The 17,013-nt window shown below is 46.7% G+C and overlaps 1 protein-coding gene across 1 annotated transcript in view; it reads left to right on the top strand.

Moving 5' to 3' along the window:
• zbtb16a (zinc finger and BTB domain containing 16a) overlaps nt 1–17,013 on the top strand; it is a 94,558-nt gene that overhangs the window by 28,975 nt on the left and 48,570 nt on the right. Inside the window, exon 3 of the mRNA XM_060057014.1 lies at nt 12,695–12,792. Within this exon, the coding sequence (XP_059912997.1) occupies nt 12,695–12,792 (98 nt within the window). The remainder of the gene's footprint in view (nt 1–12,694; nt 12,793–17,013) is intronic.

The following is a 17,013-nucleotide window of genomic DNA, read 5'->3' as shown; positions in this document are numbered from 1 at the left end:
TTAGGAAGGATTGAGATGTGTTGCCTTAAGAAAGTGATTCCATTCTTTGCAGTCGGCCAATTGGGGGAGAAGAAGAGGGGGTGGTGGTGGTGGTGATGGGGGCCGGGGGTTATTCCACTATACCTTCGTTGCTGTGCCAGTGCTTAAAGGAACACTTTGCACGCATCATGGTGACATGCATACACACACACGCACCTCGAAGACGCACCGTTGCACTCTTTAGGTGGTGGAGTCGGACACTAAATGGATCGGCTTATCTGGTAGTACGCTCCATAAATATCTGCACTCTTAACTTGCTAGTTCACTCCTTACTTCTACTCTCTTTTTTAGCTGGCCCTAAATGACAAGTATTAGCCCTGATTCAGACCTTGCCATAAGAAATGAATGCTATTGATGATGTGAATGTTCTCATCATCAATAGCATTCATATCCTATCCGAATCTTTCCTGCCATGTCCCTGTCGTTTTAACTGTGAACATACACTGGATTGGATGTTTTTGCACAAATACACAACAAACGCTGAAATAAAACACACAAAGAGTACCTTGTGAGCTAAACACTGAGCGCTATGTATTTGACACAAGGACGCATTGACTTGGTCACCAATTAGATGGGTATTTTATTGAACACTTTACATAACGCTACATCTGATATTGAGTCTTAGTAACTGCCGTCTGTTGATGCAGTGCCGTTGCCAACTCGCGTCACATCGCTAATCTGCCGCAGACCAACAAACAAACGACGTATTTGTCGGGGATCGAGGGAGATTCGAAGGGAGTAGTGGCGGTAGTGTAAATGCAAATACTGAGGGGGGAACGGGACAGCTGCCCCTCACCCCACCCACAACCAAAACAACACCATCACCACCTCATCCTCTAGACTGAAAGAACCAATATGTCTCTCGCCCACCCCCCACACACACACACACACACACACACACACACACACACACACCACACACACACACACACACACACACACACACACACACACACACACACACACACACACACACACACACACACACACACACACACACACACAGACCAGCCTCCTTTCTCTGGTGAGATTGGCATGATTCAGGCAGCAGTGCTAGTTGGCACAGTGTGTGCGGGTTGTGTGTGTGTTTGTGTGTGTGTGCAGTGGTGGGCTGTCGCGGCTAATTCTGACACCCAATGCCCACTGGGCTATTAATTACCCCGTGTGTAGCGTGGCATCTGCTGAATGGACGGGCAGAGGGGAGGGGTGGAGGTGTGGAGAGTTTGCACAGACGGCACGATGCTCCACCACTCGACCAGTCCTCCACCCCCAACCTCCTCTCTCTCCCAACCAATGTATACTCAGAACCTCTCTCTGTCTTCCTCTCTCTCTTGGTCTCTCTGTCCCTTTCTCTGTTTTGTCTGTCTGTCTGTCTGTCTGTGGGTGGGAACCCCAGGTTGCATTTGCACAGCCATTCTTATTGGACTCATTGTGCATATATGATAGATTTTGGCAGCCAGCGCTTTCCTTTCTCTTTGGTCCAATCTCTCCCCCTCTTACACACACACACACACACACACACACACACACACACCCACACCCACACCCACACACACACCCACAACACACACACACCCTCAGAAAGCAAAACAGCAACTAGGCTGGCAATATTTAACCACCATGCGACAGTGTCCACAGATGCCCTGTCTGTGAAAGTGGATTGGAGGAAAATATGCATCCGTTCAATCCATTTCACTTTGGCGTGCAGCTCGCAATGTTTTTTAAAACACAATTGTTTCCTCGGGGAAGGGCTGTCACATTTGTTTTGTTCGATTTTCTTCCAACATTTCAATGGTTTTATTATACACGCTCTGGATCAGACTCTGGCTGTCTCTTGGTGCCGATTGTGCACTTGGACTTACAATCTGCACTATACTTGAGTCCCGTATAAACTATATAATACTACGATGTACGTTGTACTTGTGTTTTATACACTATACTACCATATAAGTAGATGCCATTATATAACAATATACTCAAGTACTATATACAATGAGCATAGTATACACTCTATAGTGTATGTTATACACCGTGACCACTACCAGTACTACTATACTACGGCACTTATACTACCATAGTATTGTGTATATTATACACTGGTACATATATACTATAGTACCAGACTAAAGGACTTATTTCTGGTTATTTAGTATGAGTTAGTAGTATAATGTATACTAACTGTACACTACTATGTTCATGCTATATTACTAGAACTATAGTAGTTTATGTATGGTATGAAGTTCCAGTGTATATTGAATATTATATACACTTCTCCGTATATGCTGCAGTAGTAGGCCTATATAAACAGAGGTCCCTCCAGTCTGTCCATGAAGGATGCACCTTCCTAAGGACAGAGCTCCTGGTTCATCAGCCGTGGGAAGAAGCTGAGATGCTGGTGTTTTGGTAACAGGACCTCTGTCTGCCCACAACGCCACGCCCTATCGATCGACACACACACACACACACACACACACACACACACACACACACACACACACACACACACACACACACACACACACACACCCCCCCCCCCCCGACGTTGCTGTCACCGCTAGACATTAACCAGTAACCGCACACACACATGGGTGTCTCGCATCGCCATAGCCTGGAGGTGACCTCGCCTCCCCACCGCTAGCCGCGCTCCTTCTCCCACGCTTATTGTACCCCCCCCTCCCCCCCACCATCCCATAAGAACCAGCTGATCGGCTCCCTGTGCACACAGACACGCGCCCCAGACACACTCCCACAAGGAACACACGGGGTGCTGTGTGGGTCAGAAGGAGAGGAGTTGTCTCTTCGTCTGAGTCTGGAGTTATTCCTGTCTTCCGTGCCTCCGGCCAAGAAACTGTCAGCGCGTCCTTTTTTTTTTTTTTACTCCTCAACTTCTTTTCGTCTCTGCTTTGCTTATGTATTTTCTTTTCCTGCTTCCCCTACTTTCACTTTTAAGACCCCCCCCCCCCCCCAACACCTCCTCTGTCTACCCCTCCTGTCTAAGCGTGTCTCCTTGTTTTTTCTCTCCATTCTTTCTCACTTTTTCGCTCTCCCCCTCTCTCCCCCCCTCTCCCTCCCCTTCTCTCTCTTGGGATGCTAAATGAACCAGGGTCTGATCCTATTATTTTTAAATGTGTGACCTGTTATAATGTGTCAACCATAATATTACGTTACTCTATTTCAACCCTGTAATTTGTAACTACAGTTCGTACTGATGACTAAATCAAAAAAGTGTCAAAATAAACTGGTTGAGCTGAGCTGTCTAAAAGTAATATCTACATTATGAATTAATGTATCTTGAATTTGGGACTATCTATCAGCTTTTTGTGCCTTTATGGACAGGGAAAACAAACATGAGGGCGGGTTAAAGAAGAGTCATGAAATAGACAATGGGATGGGGTGTAGCTTGGGACCACAGCTGGGATCCTGCTACTGCCTACATGATTCGTTCACTAGCAGGTTGAGCCAGCAACTGCCCCCTAAAAAAATGAATTGACCACCAGAAAAAGGGCAATAAGCCAACCGAAAGACAAAAAAGTATATAGTCATACATTTCTGGAATTATACAATATTTATTCATTTAATATGAGATTTCAATTGTTATAAAACAATACTAAACCAATGTAATGAAAAACATAAACGAGAGCTTTAAAATCATACACATAAAAATCACAACAAGTGTATTCTCGGAACACACATTCTCTTTCTCCCAATCTCGCTCTCCCCCTCTCCCTCCCTCCCACCGTGCACGCTGGGCTAGCAGACGTGCACTGAATGAAAGCCTAGATGGCCTAACACCACTGCTGCCACCCTAACCTCCCCCAGCGCGCGAGCGCACACACACACACACACACACACACACACACACACACGGCACACACGGCACACACAGACTCACACAGTCGTAGACACACGGCACACAGCCATAGACACACACACACACACACACCGCCATGGAGGCACATACTCCAAAACACTGGGTTGCTAAGGTCAGACACATCAAAACAACCTGCCTACGGCTATCTTGAGTGTCAAAATAAGGCTTGAAACTAAACAGTCTCTTCCCCCCCTCCCTTCTTTCTAAACACCCGTTATTCCAAGAACTCTCCCGTGAAGAAAGATGGAGTCCATTTTGCTCATAATTGTCAATTTGTAGGCCTCTCACGAACAACAGCAACAGGGTCCCCAGAAACTGGCACACACACGCGCACACACGCACACACGCGCACACAAGAACACAGCCCCCACCCACACACACACACACACACAAACACAAATACACACCACACACAAGCATGCACCATCACCACTACCCCCTCCCACAGAGCTGTCTCTTTACTAGAATGTGACCTGTTTGCCATAGCCGAGCGGCTACAGTAAGCCAATCCCAGTAGCGTTGCATAACAGTCTGAGAGTGAGCGGGCGCGAGATGGAGAGACCAAGCACACGCACACACACACAGAGGGCAAGAGAGAGACACACACACACACACACACACACACACACACACACACACACACACACACACACACACACACACACACACAGACACACACAGACACACAGACTCCTGAAATAATCACCTCGTCAACAGCCCTGTTTTCGGCTCTCTGTCCTATACACCCTCGCCCTCCCCCACAACATCCCTGGCTTTCTCTCTCTTTTTTTCCCCCCTCTAAACCGGGACAAACAAGGCTGTTTACATCGGAGAACCGCTGGCCAGATTGCGGCATCACTGGCGGGGGGAACTTTCTGCAGGCCCAACATCTGCATAATTGCGGCAGCTGTCACACACGCTGTGGCAAATAACCCTCTCCGTGGATCCCAAGGAAGATTTATACACCCACCCACCCCAATAACGCCCACTGCTATCCCCATCACACGCTCAGTACGCCCCCCCCCCCCCCTCCATCCAACACACCTTCCACCAAACACCCAAGGGAAATGGTGTTTCTACGTTGCCATTTGCATTTATGTCACTTTATTTGTGAGTTTTTTTTCCGCCATGGCACAGGTAGTTTTTCCTTTTTTCCCCCGTTGTTGGTGAAACGCTGCATTTTATTGATGTAACAGGTGCTCCCGCTCGGCTTTTGTTATGACTGGTGCCGACGGAACAACGCGTCTCTATCCCCCCACTCTTTCTCTCTCTGCCATACAAAACAGCAGCTAAGTTAGACTTCTCTGAGGTTGACGTTTATTTAGTTCTGCTCTTTTTTTTTTTACTTGTTTTTTTTTTTGCTACTTGATGGAAGGTGATTCCGATGCATAATGCATGAGCTGCGACTAAAGCATTGTTAAAAAGCGTCCGTGTGTGTGTGTGTGTGTGTGTGTGTGTGAGAGGGTAGCCTTCACACTCAAACATGCACTCTAACCCCATCTCAGTGAAGAAAAGAACAGGGAGTAGATGTGTGGAGAAAAAATGTACGAGAAAAGCGCCCGACTTACATTGTCAAGGCAGAAAAGGGAAACTAAACAAAATACAAAACACATTTTGACACACTATTTTCAGACGCCGTGAAAAGAGTGCCGGATAAAACAAAAATGAGGAGAATAGGGGGGGAAGAGATGGAGTTCGAGTTTGCCTTGGCAAAGATGTGGATTTTTTTATGTCATGTCTTGTCGCAAGAGCGCTTCTTTTCAACCGTCCAAAAGAATATATTTTGGTTTAGTTCATGTGTGATCCCTTGTGCTCTCATTATGATTGCTCCTCACTCCAAAAACAACCCCTTTTTGTAGGAATACTTCCAGGTCAAATGTGTCAGGAAAAACAATCCATTATTATCTGCTGGAGACACCAAGGAGCTAAGTATATCTTGGTTTATCTTAAGCAAGCACAACTCTGTCTCCTTTATACCCCTGAGCCATTGGTCGAGCTCCAACATTATGTCGCAAACCGATTGGATGTTTTATTTGGGTTTTCTCCACCCTAGGCACTTAAAGTGCCAGTGAGCCCAAAATCCTCTTCTATTTGTTTTTAAATGTGTTAGTATGTAGTCTATGATCTTGAACATAGTGACTGCCATTTTGCCAGTGTACATAACTGCGTAATTCAGTAAAGACAGGTGTCAAATCCTATGTCTTTGCCAGCCAGTTTGTGAACGTTCTACTGTGCTCCCTACCGCCAAGACACAGACAAAGGCCGAATGACCCGGGAATGGCACGTCGACAATCACACTCTCGAACTGCGACAACGACGGCGGTAGTAATGTGATTATAACTAGTGCAATTATATGTCTTTTTGATTGGAAAACCAATGTGAACAAGAGTCACAAATGGTGTGTGATACACTGTGTTGTAAAATAACTGTGCCGCGACGTTCAGCTCAAAACGCTATTATCTACCTAATTATAGTTAGGATATTTTAATAACAACACGTCACTGTCCTCAGTATCGGGCACCACTTATAATTAACTATGATCAATATTAGTCTCTTTATTTAGTTTCTCTCTTCCAACGCATTCAGCTTCCAGTACAGGCATTCAATCTTTCAAGCATTTCAACATGGCAGTAAATAAAGTGTGTGTGTGTGTGTGTGTGTGTGTGTGTGTGTGTGTGTGTGTGTGTGTGTGTGTGTGTGTGTGTGTGTGTGTGTGTGTGTGTGTGTGTGTGTGTGTGTGTGTGTGTGTGTGTGTGTGTGTGTGTGTGTGTGTGTGTGTGTGTGCTCCCTGGGATCTCTACGTCTGTCTGTCTTACTCCTGCTACTCATCGACACGCGCGCGTGTGTGGCTGGAATGTCTAGCAGCCGCCCTGCCCTGCGCCCCTTTTCCCGCCTCCCCATCGAGGCGGGGAAGGGGGGGGGGGAACCATTCATTGATATGTGCGGGAGCAAGCGGGGATAAACAGCCTGCGCCGCCCTGCCCGTCGCCGCGCACGCCGGCCGGCACTACGTTTTGATCGAGCAAAGCCTGAGAGATGAGCGGTGGGGGGTGGGTGGGGGTGTGTAAGGGGGGTGGGTGGGTGATGGAATGCTTTGATGCGCGGGGTGTGGAGGGCGGTGAAACGACAGTGGCAGTCGAGTACTGGTGTCTGTGGTCAGCCGAGAGGAGGGAGGGAGGGAGGAAATTGAGCTTTTGTAACCCGTCACTGCCCGTTCACTTGCAGCGGACCCATTGCAAAAACCACTGCCCCGGTGTGAATGTGAATGTGGGGCTCTGCGTTGGCGCGGGTACAGGCGGGTGTGTCTGTATGCTGCCAGCTGTTTTGTATGGCCGGTGGTACACACACTCCAGGCAGACGGGAGCGAGGGGGCTGGGTTGCAAATGAGTGAGAGCACTTTTTAAATTCGTAATGATACGGCCACATGTAGATGTTGCGTTATTTTTTAGGGGGTGTTTTGTGTGACTTTCACAAGACTTGATCTATATTAAGTGGAGCGCCGGTGATTGACAGGGGCATCGCTGTGAAAAAAGTCTCTCCATCTCGATCACCCCCTCTGTTCTCTTTTTCTCACCCTTTCTTTTTCATTCTCTTGTGCTCTATTTCAGTCCATTTTTGTTCTCTCTCTCTCTCTCTCTCTCTCTCTCTCTCTCTCTCTCTCTCTCTCTCTCTCTCTCTCATCTCTCTCTCTCTCTCTCTCTCTCTCTCTCTCTCTCTCTCTCTCTCTCTCTCTCTCTCTCTCTCTCTCCCTCTCTACCCCTCTCCCTCTCTCCCTCTCTACCCCTCCCTCTCTACCCCTCTCCCTCTCTACCCCTCTCCCTCTCTCTCTCTCTCTCCCTCTCTACCCCTCTCTCTCTCCCCTCTCTCCCTCTCTCTCTCTCTCCCTCTCTACCCCTCTCTCTCTACTCTCAGCCAAGAGGAGAATACCGAAACGTGGGAGGGGCGGGTGCTCATAGCACCACATTAGGATCAGCAGCCAACGGAGGCATGAGCTCATCCGCTGCCTTCGTTTCTCCACATTTCATTTCACGGCGTGACGGGTCTGGTGGCTCAATGTGAGGATACCTATCTTGAGTTTACCCTCAACATTCCATCCCCAGACTCGCCTTCTGCGCTCTTACATAAATACGCCGACTCAATATAAAGAATGAGCAAAAATACTGATATTCTGTTATTTTTGTAACCTCCTTTATTTAATCCCCCGGAGATTACAAATATTTCTGACCAAGAGCAAAAGTCCATGAGGTTAGAACAATATATAAAATACAACCACCTCTCTGCATCCCTCTGTTTCACATGTAGCCATGGCTGTATTACAAAAAGATGCATCATCTTGTCTGTTAACTAAACAAGCCGGGGAGCTCAAGGCTTATTAACCTGTGTTTATTATCCAGAACCCTGTTTAGAGCCGCAGCCTCTTTTCCATTGAGCCTAATGGCGGCGGTGGCAGGGCTCCGCTCCGGTGTGGGCGCGATATGAACCCAGGCCAGAACACTTTGAGAGAATGAGCAAACACTTAGCGTTACTCATAACAGATTGTTGTTGTTTTTCTTGGGGTGTTTAAGGCAGAGGTTTACAATGGGTAGCGTTTTTTTACCAAGCAGTGTGAGGTTTTGCTGTTTTAGTGCTCAAAGCTAACTCTTTATTTTTTGACTGTCTCAATTTCTCTCTCGCTCTCTCTGTCTGTCCCTCTCTGCCTCTGTCTTTCTCTCTGTCTCTTTTCTCTCTTTGTCTGTCTCTCATGCTGTCTCTGTCCATCTCTCTGTCCATCTCTCTCTGTCTGTCTATCTGGTTGTCCTCTCGCTCTGTCCCTCTATGTCTCACTATCTGTCATTTCTTTCTGTCTCGTTTGGTCTGTCCGTCTGTCCGTCTGTCCGTCTGTCTGTGTTTTGTTCGGTCTCTCTCTCTTTCTCTCTATCTCCCTTTCTATTTTAACCCGTACCACAGATGTGCACATGAGGTGCAGGATTGAGTTGGGGGCGGCCGATCCCGTAATGCAATAAGTAAGCTCTGTGCGTGTTAACAAGGCCCAGAAGTGTTGCATGCTGATGGAGATTAATTGGTACCACACATACACGCTCCAGAACCACGATGAGGCGGCTGGTGATAAAAATGAGGCTTCTTCTCTCCACTGTCTTTACGGATACAGACTTGTTGTGGTTTCCGAACACCTAATTCTTTAATTTGCTCGCTCTCTTACTATTCCCAATACACTTTGTCAGATACATAAAAAAAAAAAAATGTTTAACTGAATAAATAAATGATTGCAGTTCGTCTGTAGAGTTTCTTGAAATATAAGCTGTTTGAGTATTTTTATATCTATGTCTTCAAGCAAACAATTTATCCTTATGGCAAATAATTAAATCTAAATAAAAACGATAAAGCAGATGAAAAAAGGCCAAGGGCACATGTATTGTGATTTGACTAAAGCCTTAAGGTTTGGGGTGTCCACTGTGCTCGCAGTGAAGGATAACACAGAAATGTATTGCAAATTAAACTTTATTTTCCCATCTTGTAAACCGCCTGAGACCAAACACTAAATAATCTTTCACACCACTCCTTTAAGGCATTCTCTTATATCTAAAATCCCCCTCTCTTTCTCGCTCTCACCCTCCCCTCTGTCTCTCTATCACTCTCCCTCTGTCTCTCTATCACTCTCTCTATCACTCTCTCTCTCACCCTCTGTCTCTCTCACTCTCTCTCTATCACTCTGTCTCTCTCTCTCCCCCCCCCCCCTCTGTCTCTCTATCACTCTGTCTCTGTCTCTCTCTCTCTCTCTCTCTCCCCCCCCCCCCCCCCTCTGTCTCTCTATCACTCTGTCTCTACACGCGTGTCAGAAGGTATGATGATGTATGGTCGACCGAGTCCACCGGCTAACAGAGTGAGAGGGGAAATAAACAAAGTTTAGCGCTATATGGAGCAAGCTGTTAGGGCCCAATAACCCACGCCTGTAATCTATCTCGCATTTCAGACACACAAACACACACAAACGATACACACACATGCACACGCACTCGCACAGTCTGTCTGCGGCTGGTTTATGAGGAAGTGGGGTACTTAGGTGTGCGGCATATGTTTTGTTGACATAAATTTTAAATTTATTGCTGCTGTCAAAAAGTGAGTGTTGGACAAAGTCGATTATTAACAGAGTAAATGGCCTGAGAGAGTTTTATGACAACTTCCTTAATGGCTACAGTCAGTCTGTTTCAAATCACACCTCCCTTCCCCACCACCAACACCACTACCACCACCTCTTTGCCTTCTTCCGAATGTCCCACAGTGTCAAACCACCATCCAAAAAAACAAATATACATATATGCATGTGCCTCAAATGTATACCAACGCACATGCATACCCGTACCGTGTTTTTCTCTATGCGCGCGCGCGTCTGACCAAAAGTACACGTGTGCATCTATGGCGTTCATAAATGAACAGTTCTATATGCACGGTCACATGTGTCGGAGACAAACGTGTCTCTCACACTGGCGACACACGCTCTGGTTTTACCCGGTCACATCTGGATGGGGAGGGGTTGGGTGTTGGAAGGTCTGTGGGGGTCGGCTGACCAGGGTCATAAACTAAAATATGGCCATTAGAACCCCCCCCCCCCCCCCCCCACACAAACACACACACACACACACACACGGCTGGCGTTTGACTACAACCGTTACCCCAACTTATTAGTGGGCATTAGCGATAATTCATTCATGTCATTGTGTGGATGAAGTGGTCTGCTGTAGTTCACATGAACTCATATAACCTTGTATATCTTGCCCGTATCTTATGGCACACCATTTCTTTAGTCTGAGTTATGATCTTTCGTTCAGATACTTGAAAGATGGTAGTCTTTATTTCCCTCCACTCGGTGCACTTCAATGTAATGCAACCTGCTGCAACCTTGGGCTTCAGTTCATACGCTCAGAACCGCACACCATGATTTTGATTGGAAATATCTCTAAAACTACAGAGGTTATGATAAATCGTGTTGTCCTTAATAGATAGTATCTGAACAAATAACAAACTATTCCTCATGCTGAGATTCACTGTGATTCTCCTCCTACAATTTGTGTGTCAGGCCCAGTATTTAGGCCAGGTGTGTGCAGTCTGATCCTCGGGGGACAGAGTGGTGGTGGTCAACTCACTGCTCCTCCTGCTCCGGGCCTCCCCTCCTTAATAAGTCCACCTGCACCTTATCTCTGCTCTGTCGGCTCACCACAATAGGGAGAGTGAAGGCGGACATAAAGCCTTTGGAAAAGAGTGTGTGTGTGTGTGTGTGTGTGTGTGTGTGTGTGTGTGTGTGTGTGTGTGTGTGTGTGTGTGTGTGTGTGTGTGTGTGTGTGTGTGTGTGTGTGTGTGTGTGTGTGTGTGTGTGTGAGGGGCGTAGGGGTCGTTCTCAACCTTGAACGTGCAAGTGGTCTTTCCAACCTCTTTCACCATCTGTCCGTCTATTTGTCTTTCTCTGTTTTTCTCCTTTTCTCCCTCGCTCCTCCTGTTCAACCCTGACTACTCATCAATGTATCAATAATAGACTCCCTACGACTGCACAGCCTTTTTCAGACTGTTGACTGTTAACATTCAGCTGAGATTCCAGTGATCTATTGCTAACTGCGTACAGATGTTTTGCCTCCACGTAGTCCTTGGAGAAACAAACATCTGAACGCTATAAATTCATTTATTCACAGACTTCTCCACGCTTGTCCGATATGTTTGTTGGCTTCACGCGCTTTGGGCTTTGACGTGAGCATCGTGTCGCGCCGGCGGTTAGGGTGCAGAGAGCGCCGGATAACGTGAGAACGGCAACATATGTCTTCCCCCCCCCGCATCCGAGACGCATGTTCGCAACGGCTTACATTGCGTGTGCAAACAATGAGCTAAGGGCGTCTTTTGAAAGCGATTACCGATGGCTGAAAGCGTGCTAATAAAGCACATTTGCCTTTCCATTTGCTCAACGATCACCCTCAACATGCCAGCCAAGGCCTTTTCCACAACGTATTTAAACTGTTATAGAGGCATGCTGGCACCCCCAAACTTTTGTTCTCTGCCTCGGAGAATAGTACTTTCACTAGTTGTGTTGTTTGGCAATGCGTCTTACCTTTTAAAGTGTTATAGGTCAGGTATGGCCCTGGCATAATCCATGGCCTTTGCTTTTGCATTGGGTAACCGTGGCAATGAATCGCAGGGCTGAATTTTGACGGTAGTTGTTGTCATTCAGTTACTTGACCTTCAGGATTCTCTTGTGTATTTGTGGATCTTGTTGGCAAACTCTGACCTTTTTTTAAATTTAAGTTATTTTACTGTTGGAAAAATCCAGGGTAAAGTGACCTGGTTTGCTTTGTGTGAGTGGTTTTACTTTTTTTAAGACGCACTACGCACATTTTTTACTCTGCCTTGAATATGAAATGTGTGATACAAGTAGATTCAATCTTATAAGAACGAAGATAATTGATGACAAAAGATCTTTACTCATGCGTTTCTAGGTTAGCCTATTGACGTGTTTGAAGCGTTCTCTCTTTTTACACATCATTTGCTGTGGCCAGTAACATGTTCTTGCTTCACAAACCCCTCGATTAGAAATCGGAACAAAGGATGAAACAACCCGTTTGCATGTCCATGTGCTGTGACCCTGCCACACTGACGTTGAAAACGTGCTGTGTGTGTGTGTGTGTGTGTATTATCCGGCGTTTCTGTGTCAACCGTCCCTGCCTCTGTCACGAGGTGCATCTTCCCTTCTGTCCTCCCAAGTCCTGACGATGTGTGTGTGTGTTTGTGTTTTGTGTCCTCACAGGAAGATGCACAGCGGCATGAAGACCTACGGCTGCGAGCTGTGCGGAAAGCGCTTCCTGGACAGCCTCAGGCTCCGGATGCATTTGCTCTCCCACTCGGGTAAGACTCATCACAACCCCTGCGAGCGTGTTTGCGGCGTGCCTTAAGATTGGCACGTAAAATGTACCAAGAGGGGGCTCTGACGGATCTAAATGTTATGTCGAGCGGCGTGTGCCGATACGGCGTCCTCCATGACTTTATTATCATTTGGATTGATTGTTTGTAGCGGACGCCGTAGTGGTTCCATTCCAGTTGGAAGTGGATGTCATCAACACTGGCGTCGCCGTGGCAGCACGAGACAGCAGTTTGGTCTATTGTTGAAGGCGGTCATGCTGGCCGTCCCAACAGTGTGCGTGTTGCGTATACGCATTAAGCACCACTTTGCGTTGAATTAAGAGAGAACAGAAGGAATACAAATCTGCTGAAAGCATTTTAAATCTAAGAAGTGTTTTTCGCAAAGTACACAAAGACAGGGGGGACTGGTTGATTCAATTAATTAATCATACTGCCCTGGTAGAATTTTAAGTTGCTGTTTGCTTTTCTTTTGCTTTCTGTCCAGTCCTCCGTTCAAAATACGATATGAAACGGGTCACATCAGAAAAAACACTAAGCTATCGCTTGCGTGTTTCGATCTTTGTGTCAGTTTTTGTTGTTTAAGTCTCTGATATATATATTATATATATATATATATATACATTCTTTGCCCCAGCGCATGATTACAATCATGACCTGAATTTTGTTTATAATACATACATATATATAAAAAAAAAAATTTTGTTCTTGACTCGCGTAGTTGCGGTGTTGAGGTGGAGGAAAGACATAAAGAGAAAACGATGAAGGCGTAAGATCAAATGGAAAATGTAGCCTTGTGCCAATTCACGCATTCCACATTCCTAAGCACACACACACACACACACACACACACACACACACACACACACACACACACACACACACACACACACACACACACACACACACACACACACACACACACACACACACACACCCAAAACAAGTGCATCCTAGCTAAAGATGTGGGTAATGTATTTTTAGCAAGCGGTAGCAGTTAGTGCACAAACTTTATTTATTTTTTCCCTCTCTCCTTCTCTTCCACAGCCTCTCAGTACTAGACACGCATAAATACACACCCACACACGGATACATACACACATTAGTGCTGGTTGGCTTTGGTCTCACGCTGAAAGGCAGACAAGCGTCTTCGCTGTCGACACCCGGGCGGTTAGGGGAGGGGAACGCTCGTTTGATTCATGTCTCGTTCCTCCTCCAATGCTGTTTGACTTTTAATGCATATATGTTATGTATCTGTCTTTTTTTTTTTATCATTGCTGAATCTTCTGACAGACAGGCACACACACACACACACACACACACACACACACACACACACACACACACACACACACACACACACACACACACACACACACACACACACACACACACACACACACACACACACACACACATCATTGTCACCTCTCATATCACACACCTTGTTAGATCTTCGAAACGAGGGCAATAAGCAACAAGAGACAGACAGACAGAGAGAGAGAGAGAGAGGGAGAGAGACCTGGGCTGTGAGACATTAACATAGAGCAGGGGAACGGTGAGAGCGCTGGGGGGGGAAGGAGGGGGTGCGGGAGGGCGAGACTCTGAGTGGGTCTTTTTGGTATGCACGGCACGCCACGGATGTGCTGCCGCTTCAGACCCCCCCCCCCACCCCCCTCATCCTCCCCGCCTCACCACACTCGCTCTGTCACGGAGCACGCTGCCTCTCTTTCTCTTTTGCTCTCTCTCTCCTCTCCCCCCCTCCCTCCCGCTCGCTGTGTTGTGTTTTATCGAGGACTTGGAGTCTCGCCCAGTCTGGGCTGCCTGCCACCTCTCATGGTACAGTATGTACAGTCTACCTTGTGCCAACACTCTCTCTCTCTCTCTCTCTCCCTCTCTCTCTCCCTCTCCCTCTCTCTCTCTCTCTCTCTCTCTCCCTCTCCCTCTCCCTCTCCCTCTCTCCCTCCCTCCCCTGACTGTTCTAGCTGTTGTTTGTTATGAGCAACTGTCGGCCTGTGTGCGTGCATGTGTGTGCGTCTGACCGCGTGCATGTGTTGTTATTTTTGTGTGTTCTTTTCGTTGGCCCCTGTTAGGAACACTTGCGTCCACCGCAGTGTCAAAGTGATCTTCTTGTGTGGGTGCGTGTTTGTCTGTGGTTTGGTGTGTGTGTGTGCGTGTGTCTGATGGTATATTTTGTTGGTCAGTGACTTTATCTCCTTTTAATTGCCTCCTAAATCTGAGATTTGTTGTTGTGGACTCTGTGAGCCTCCACAAGTGTGTGTGTGTGTGTGTGTGTGTGTGTGTGTGTGTGTGTGTGTGTGTGTGTGTGTGCGCGCGTGTGTGTACACACACAGTCTAGCCAACCAAAATCAACTGGACCAGAACATTATGACTCATAGCTTGTTTTTAAGCCAGCTAATGCAGCATAACAGATATACAAGTTACTAATAACACTAACCCTATCTCTCTCTTTCACTCTCACTCTCTCCTTATTATCTGTAAAGTTATGATCCTCTCTGTATGTTTCCACAAATAAATTCCCCAGATTAGTCCGGGGAGCTTGAGATAAATGTGGTTATATTTGGTGTGTGTGTGTGTGTGTGTGTGTGTGAGTGTGACATGACTCAGCAGTATGACATAACCCCACAATTTGTTCAACCTTTACAACCTTAATGTATGCTGTGACAAGTCTCAACAACCAGCCTGAATCGAGGGTAGGGAAGCCTGATAAGGGCTTTTATTTTGAAGGGTCACATATGTCGTAGTAGTGTAACGATGGCCTTGCACACCCAAATTCCTTGCATACGTTTAGTCATGTATGGAATTATTCATCGTGCCCGACCTCGTCCTGAGGCACGGAGAAAACTATCAGGCAAGATTTCTTCACTCTCAGAACATTATATTGACTACTGACATTGAGTGTATTTAATGCATGAAACCTGCTGTGCAAATACATCCCAGGTGGCTCGTAATAAAGTAATGAGCACTTTTAAATCTTCTTCGTAAGGACGGCTAGAGAATGCCTGTCAATTATACACAAAGTGTTCTCAAATGGCTTCTCTCCTCACTGGGGTCACTCACCAAGTATACTAGCAGGTGAAGCTGGGAGCTGGACAAGTTTCCTTTCATTTAGTGGTCATGGCTGAGTCATTTGAAAGGAATGCGTGAGTGTTAATGTGAGTTGTATGTTTATTCCTAGAGTGAATATTGACATTGTTGTGTTGACAGAATGGAAAGTTGTCATGTGAGACACAGCATATTATCTTTTTTTCTTGATGTCTGTCTGTCTTTCTTTCTATTGCCTTCTCTTTCTGTCTGTCTCTCCGAAGGTCTGTCTTTCTATCTTTCTCCGTCTCTCCAACCCTCAGTCTCCCAATCTGTCTGTCTCTGTTGGTCTGTCCCTCTGTCTTTTCCGTCCGTCTGTCCACCCCCCCCCCCCCCCCCGTCTCTCTCTCTTTCTGCCTCTCTCTCTCTCTCTGTCAGCCTGTCTTTCTGTCTGTCTGTATTCCCCTCTTGGTCTGTCTGTCCCTCCATCTGTCTCCGTCTGTCTGTGTCTCACTCTCTGTTGGTCTGTCTTTCTGTCCGTCTGTATGTCTCTCCCTGTGTCTGTATTTCTCCCTATCTGTGTATCAATCTCTCTCTATCCCTCCATCTGTCTCTCTCTATAGCTCCCCGTGTCTCTGTCCCTCTGTCTCTCTGCTGCCTGTCTCTCTGGTGGTCCGGGGTGGCGTCAGGCCAGCCCCTCCCTCTGTGTGATGATGACATAGTTGACATCATAGTTGTGCCGGCAGCTCTGGATGTTCTGCCAGCATTCCACAGCGGTTATGATCGCTCGCAGATGTGTATCCAGGAACACACTGTACTGTACCCAGACTCCAAATATTAATGAATGCCGACTGCCCTCCAAACCACACATTCTGTGTGTGTGTGTGTGTGTGTGTGTGTGTGTGTGTGTGTGTGTGTGTGTGTGTGTGTGTGTGTGTGTGTGTGTGTGTGTGTGTGTGTGTGTGTGTGTGTGTGTGTGTGTGTGTGTGTGTGTGTCCATCTGTGTTGTTGCATGAGAGACGGGGAGAAGGAAAAAGGCTATTAAAAGCAATGTGAAAAAAAAAAAAGGCAAGAAAATAAATGATCTCCCAAGTGTTCAGTTATTCTCATGTGCATTTTCATTTTTCACTGCGTCTGTCACACACAGACAAGCGCACGCATACA

The sequence above is a fragment of the Gadus macrocephalus genome, chromosome 7, assembly GCF_031168955.1.
Source record: "Gadus macrocephalus chromosome 7, ASM3116895v1".
NCBI lineage: Eukaryota > Metazoa > Chordata > Actinopteri > Gadiformes > Gadidae > Gadus > Gadus macrocephalus.
This window is presented reverse-complemented; position numbering and strand designations above follow the sequence as displayed.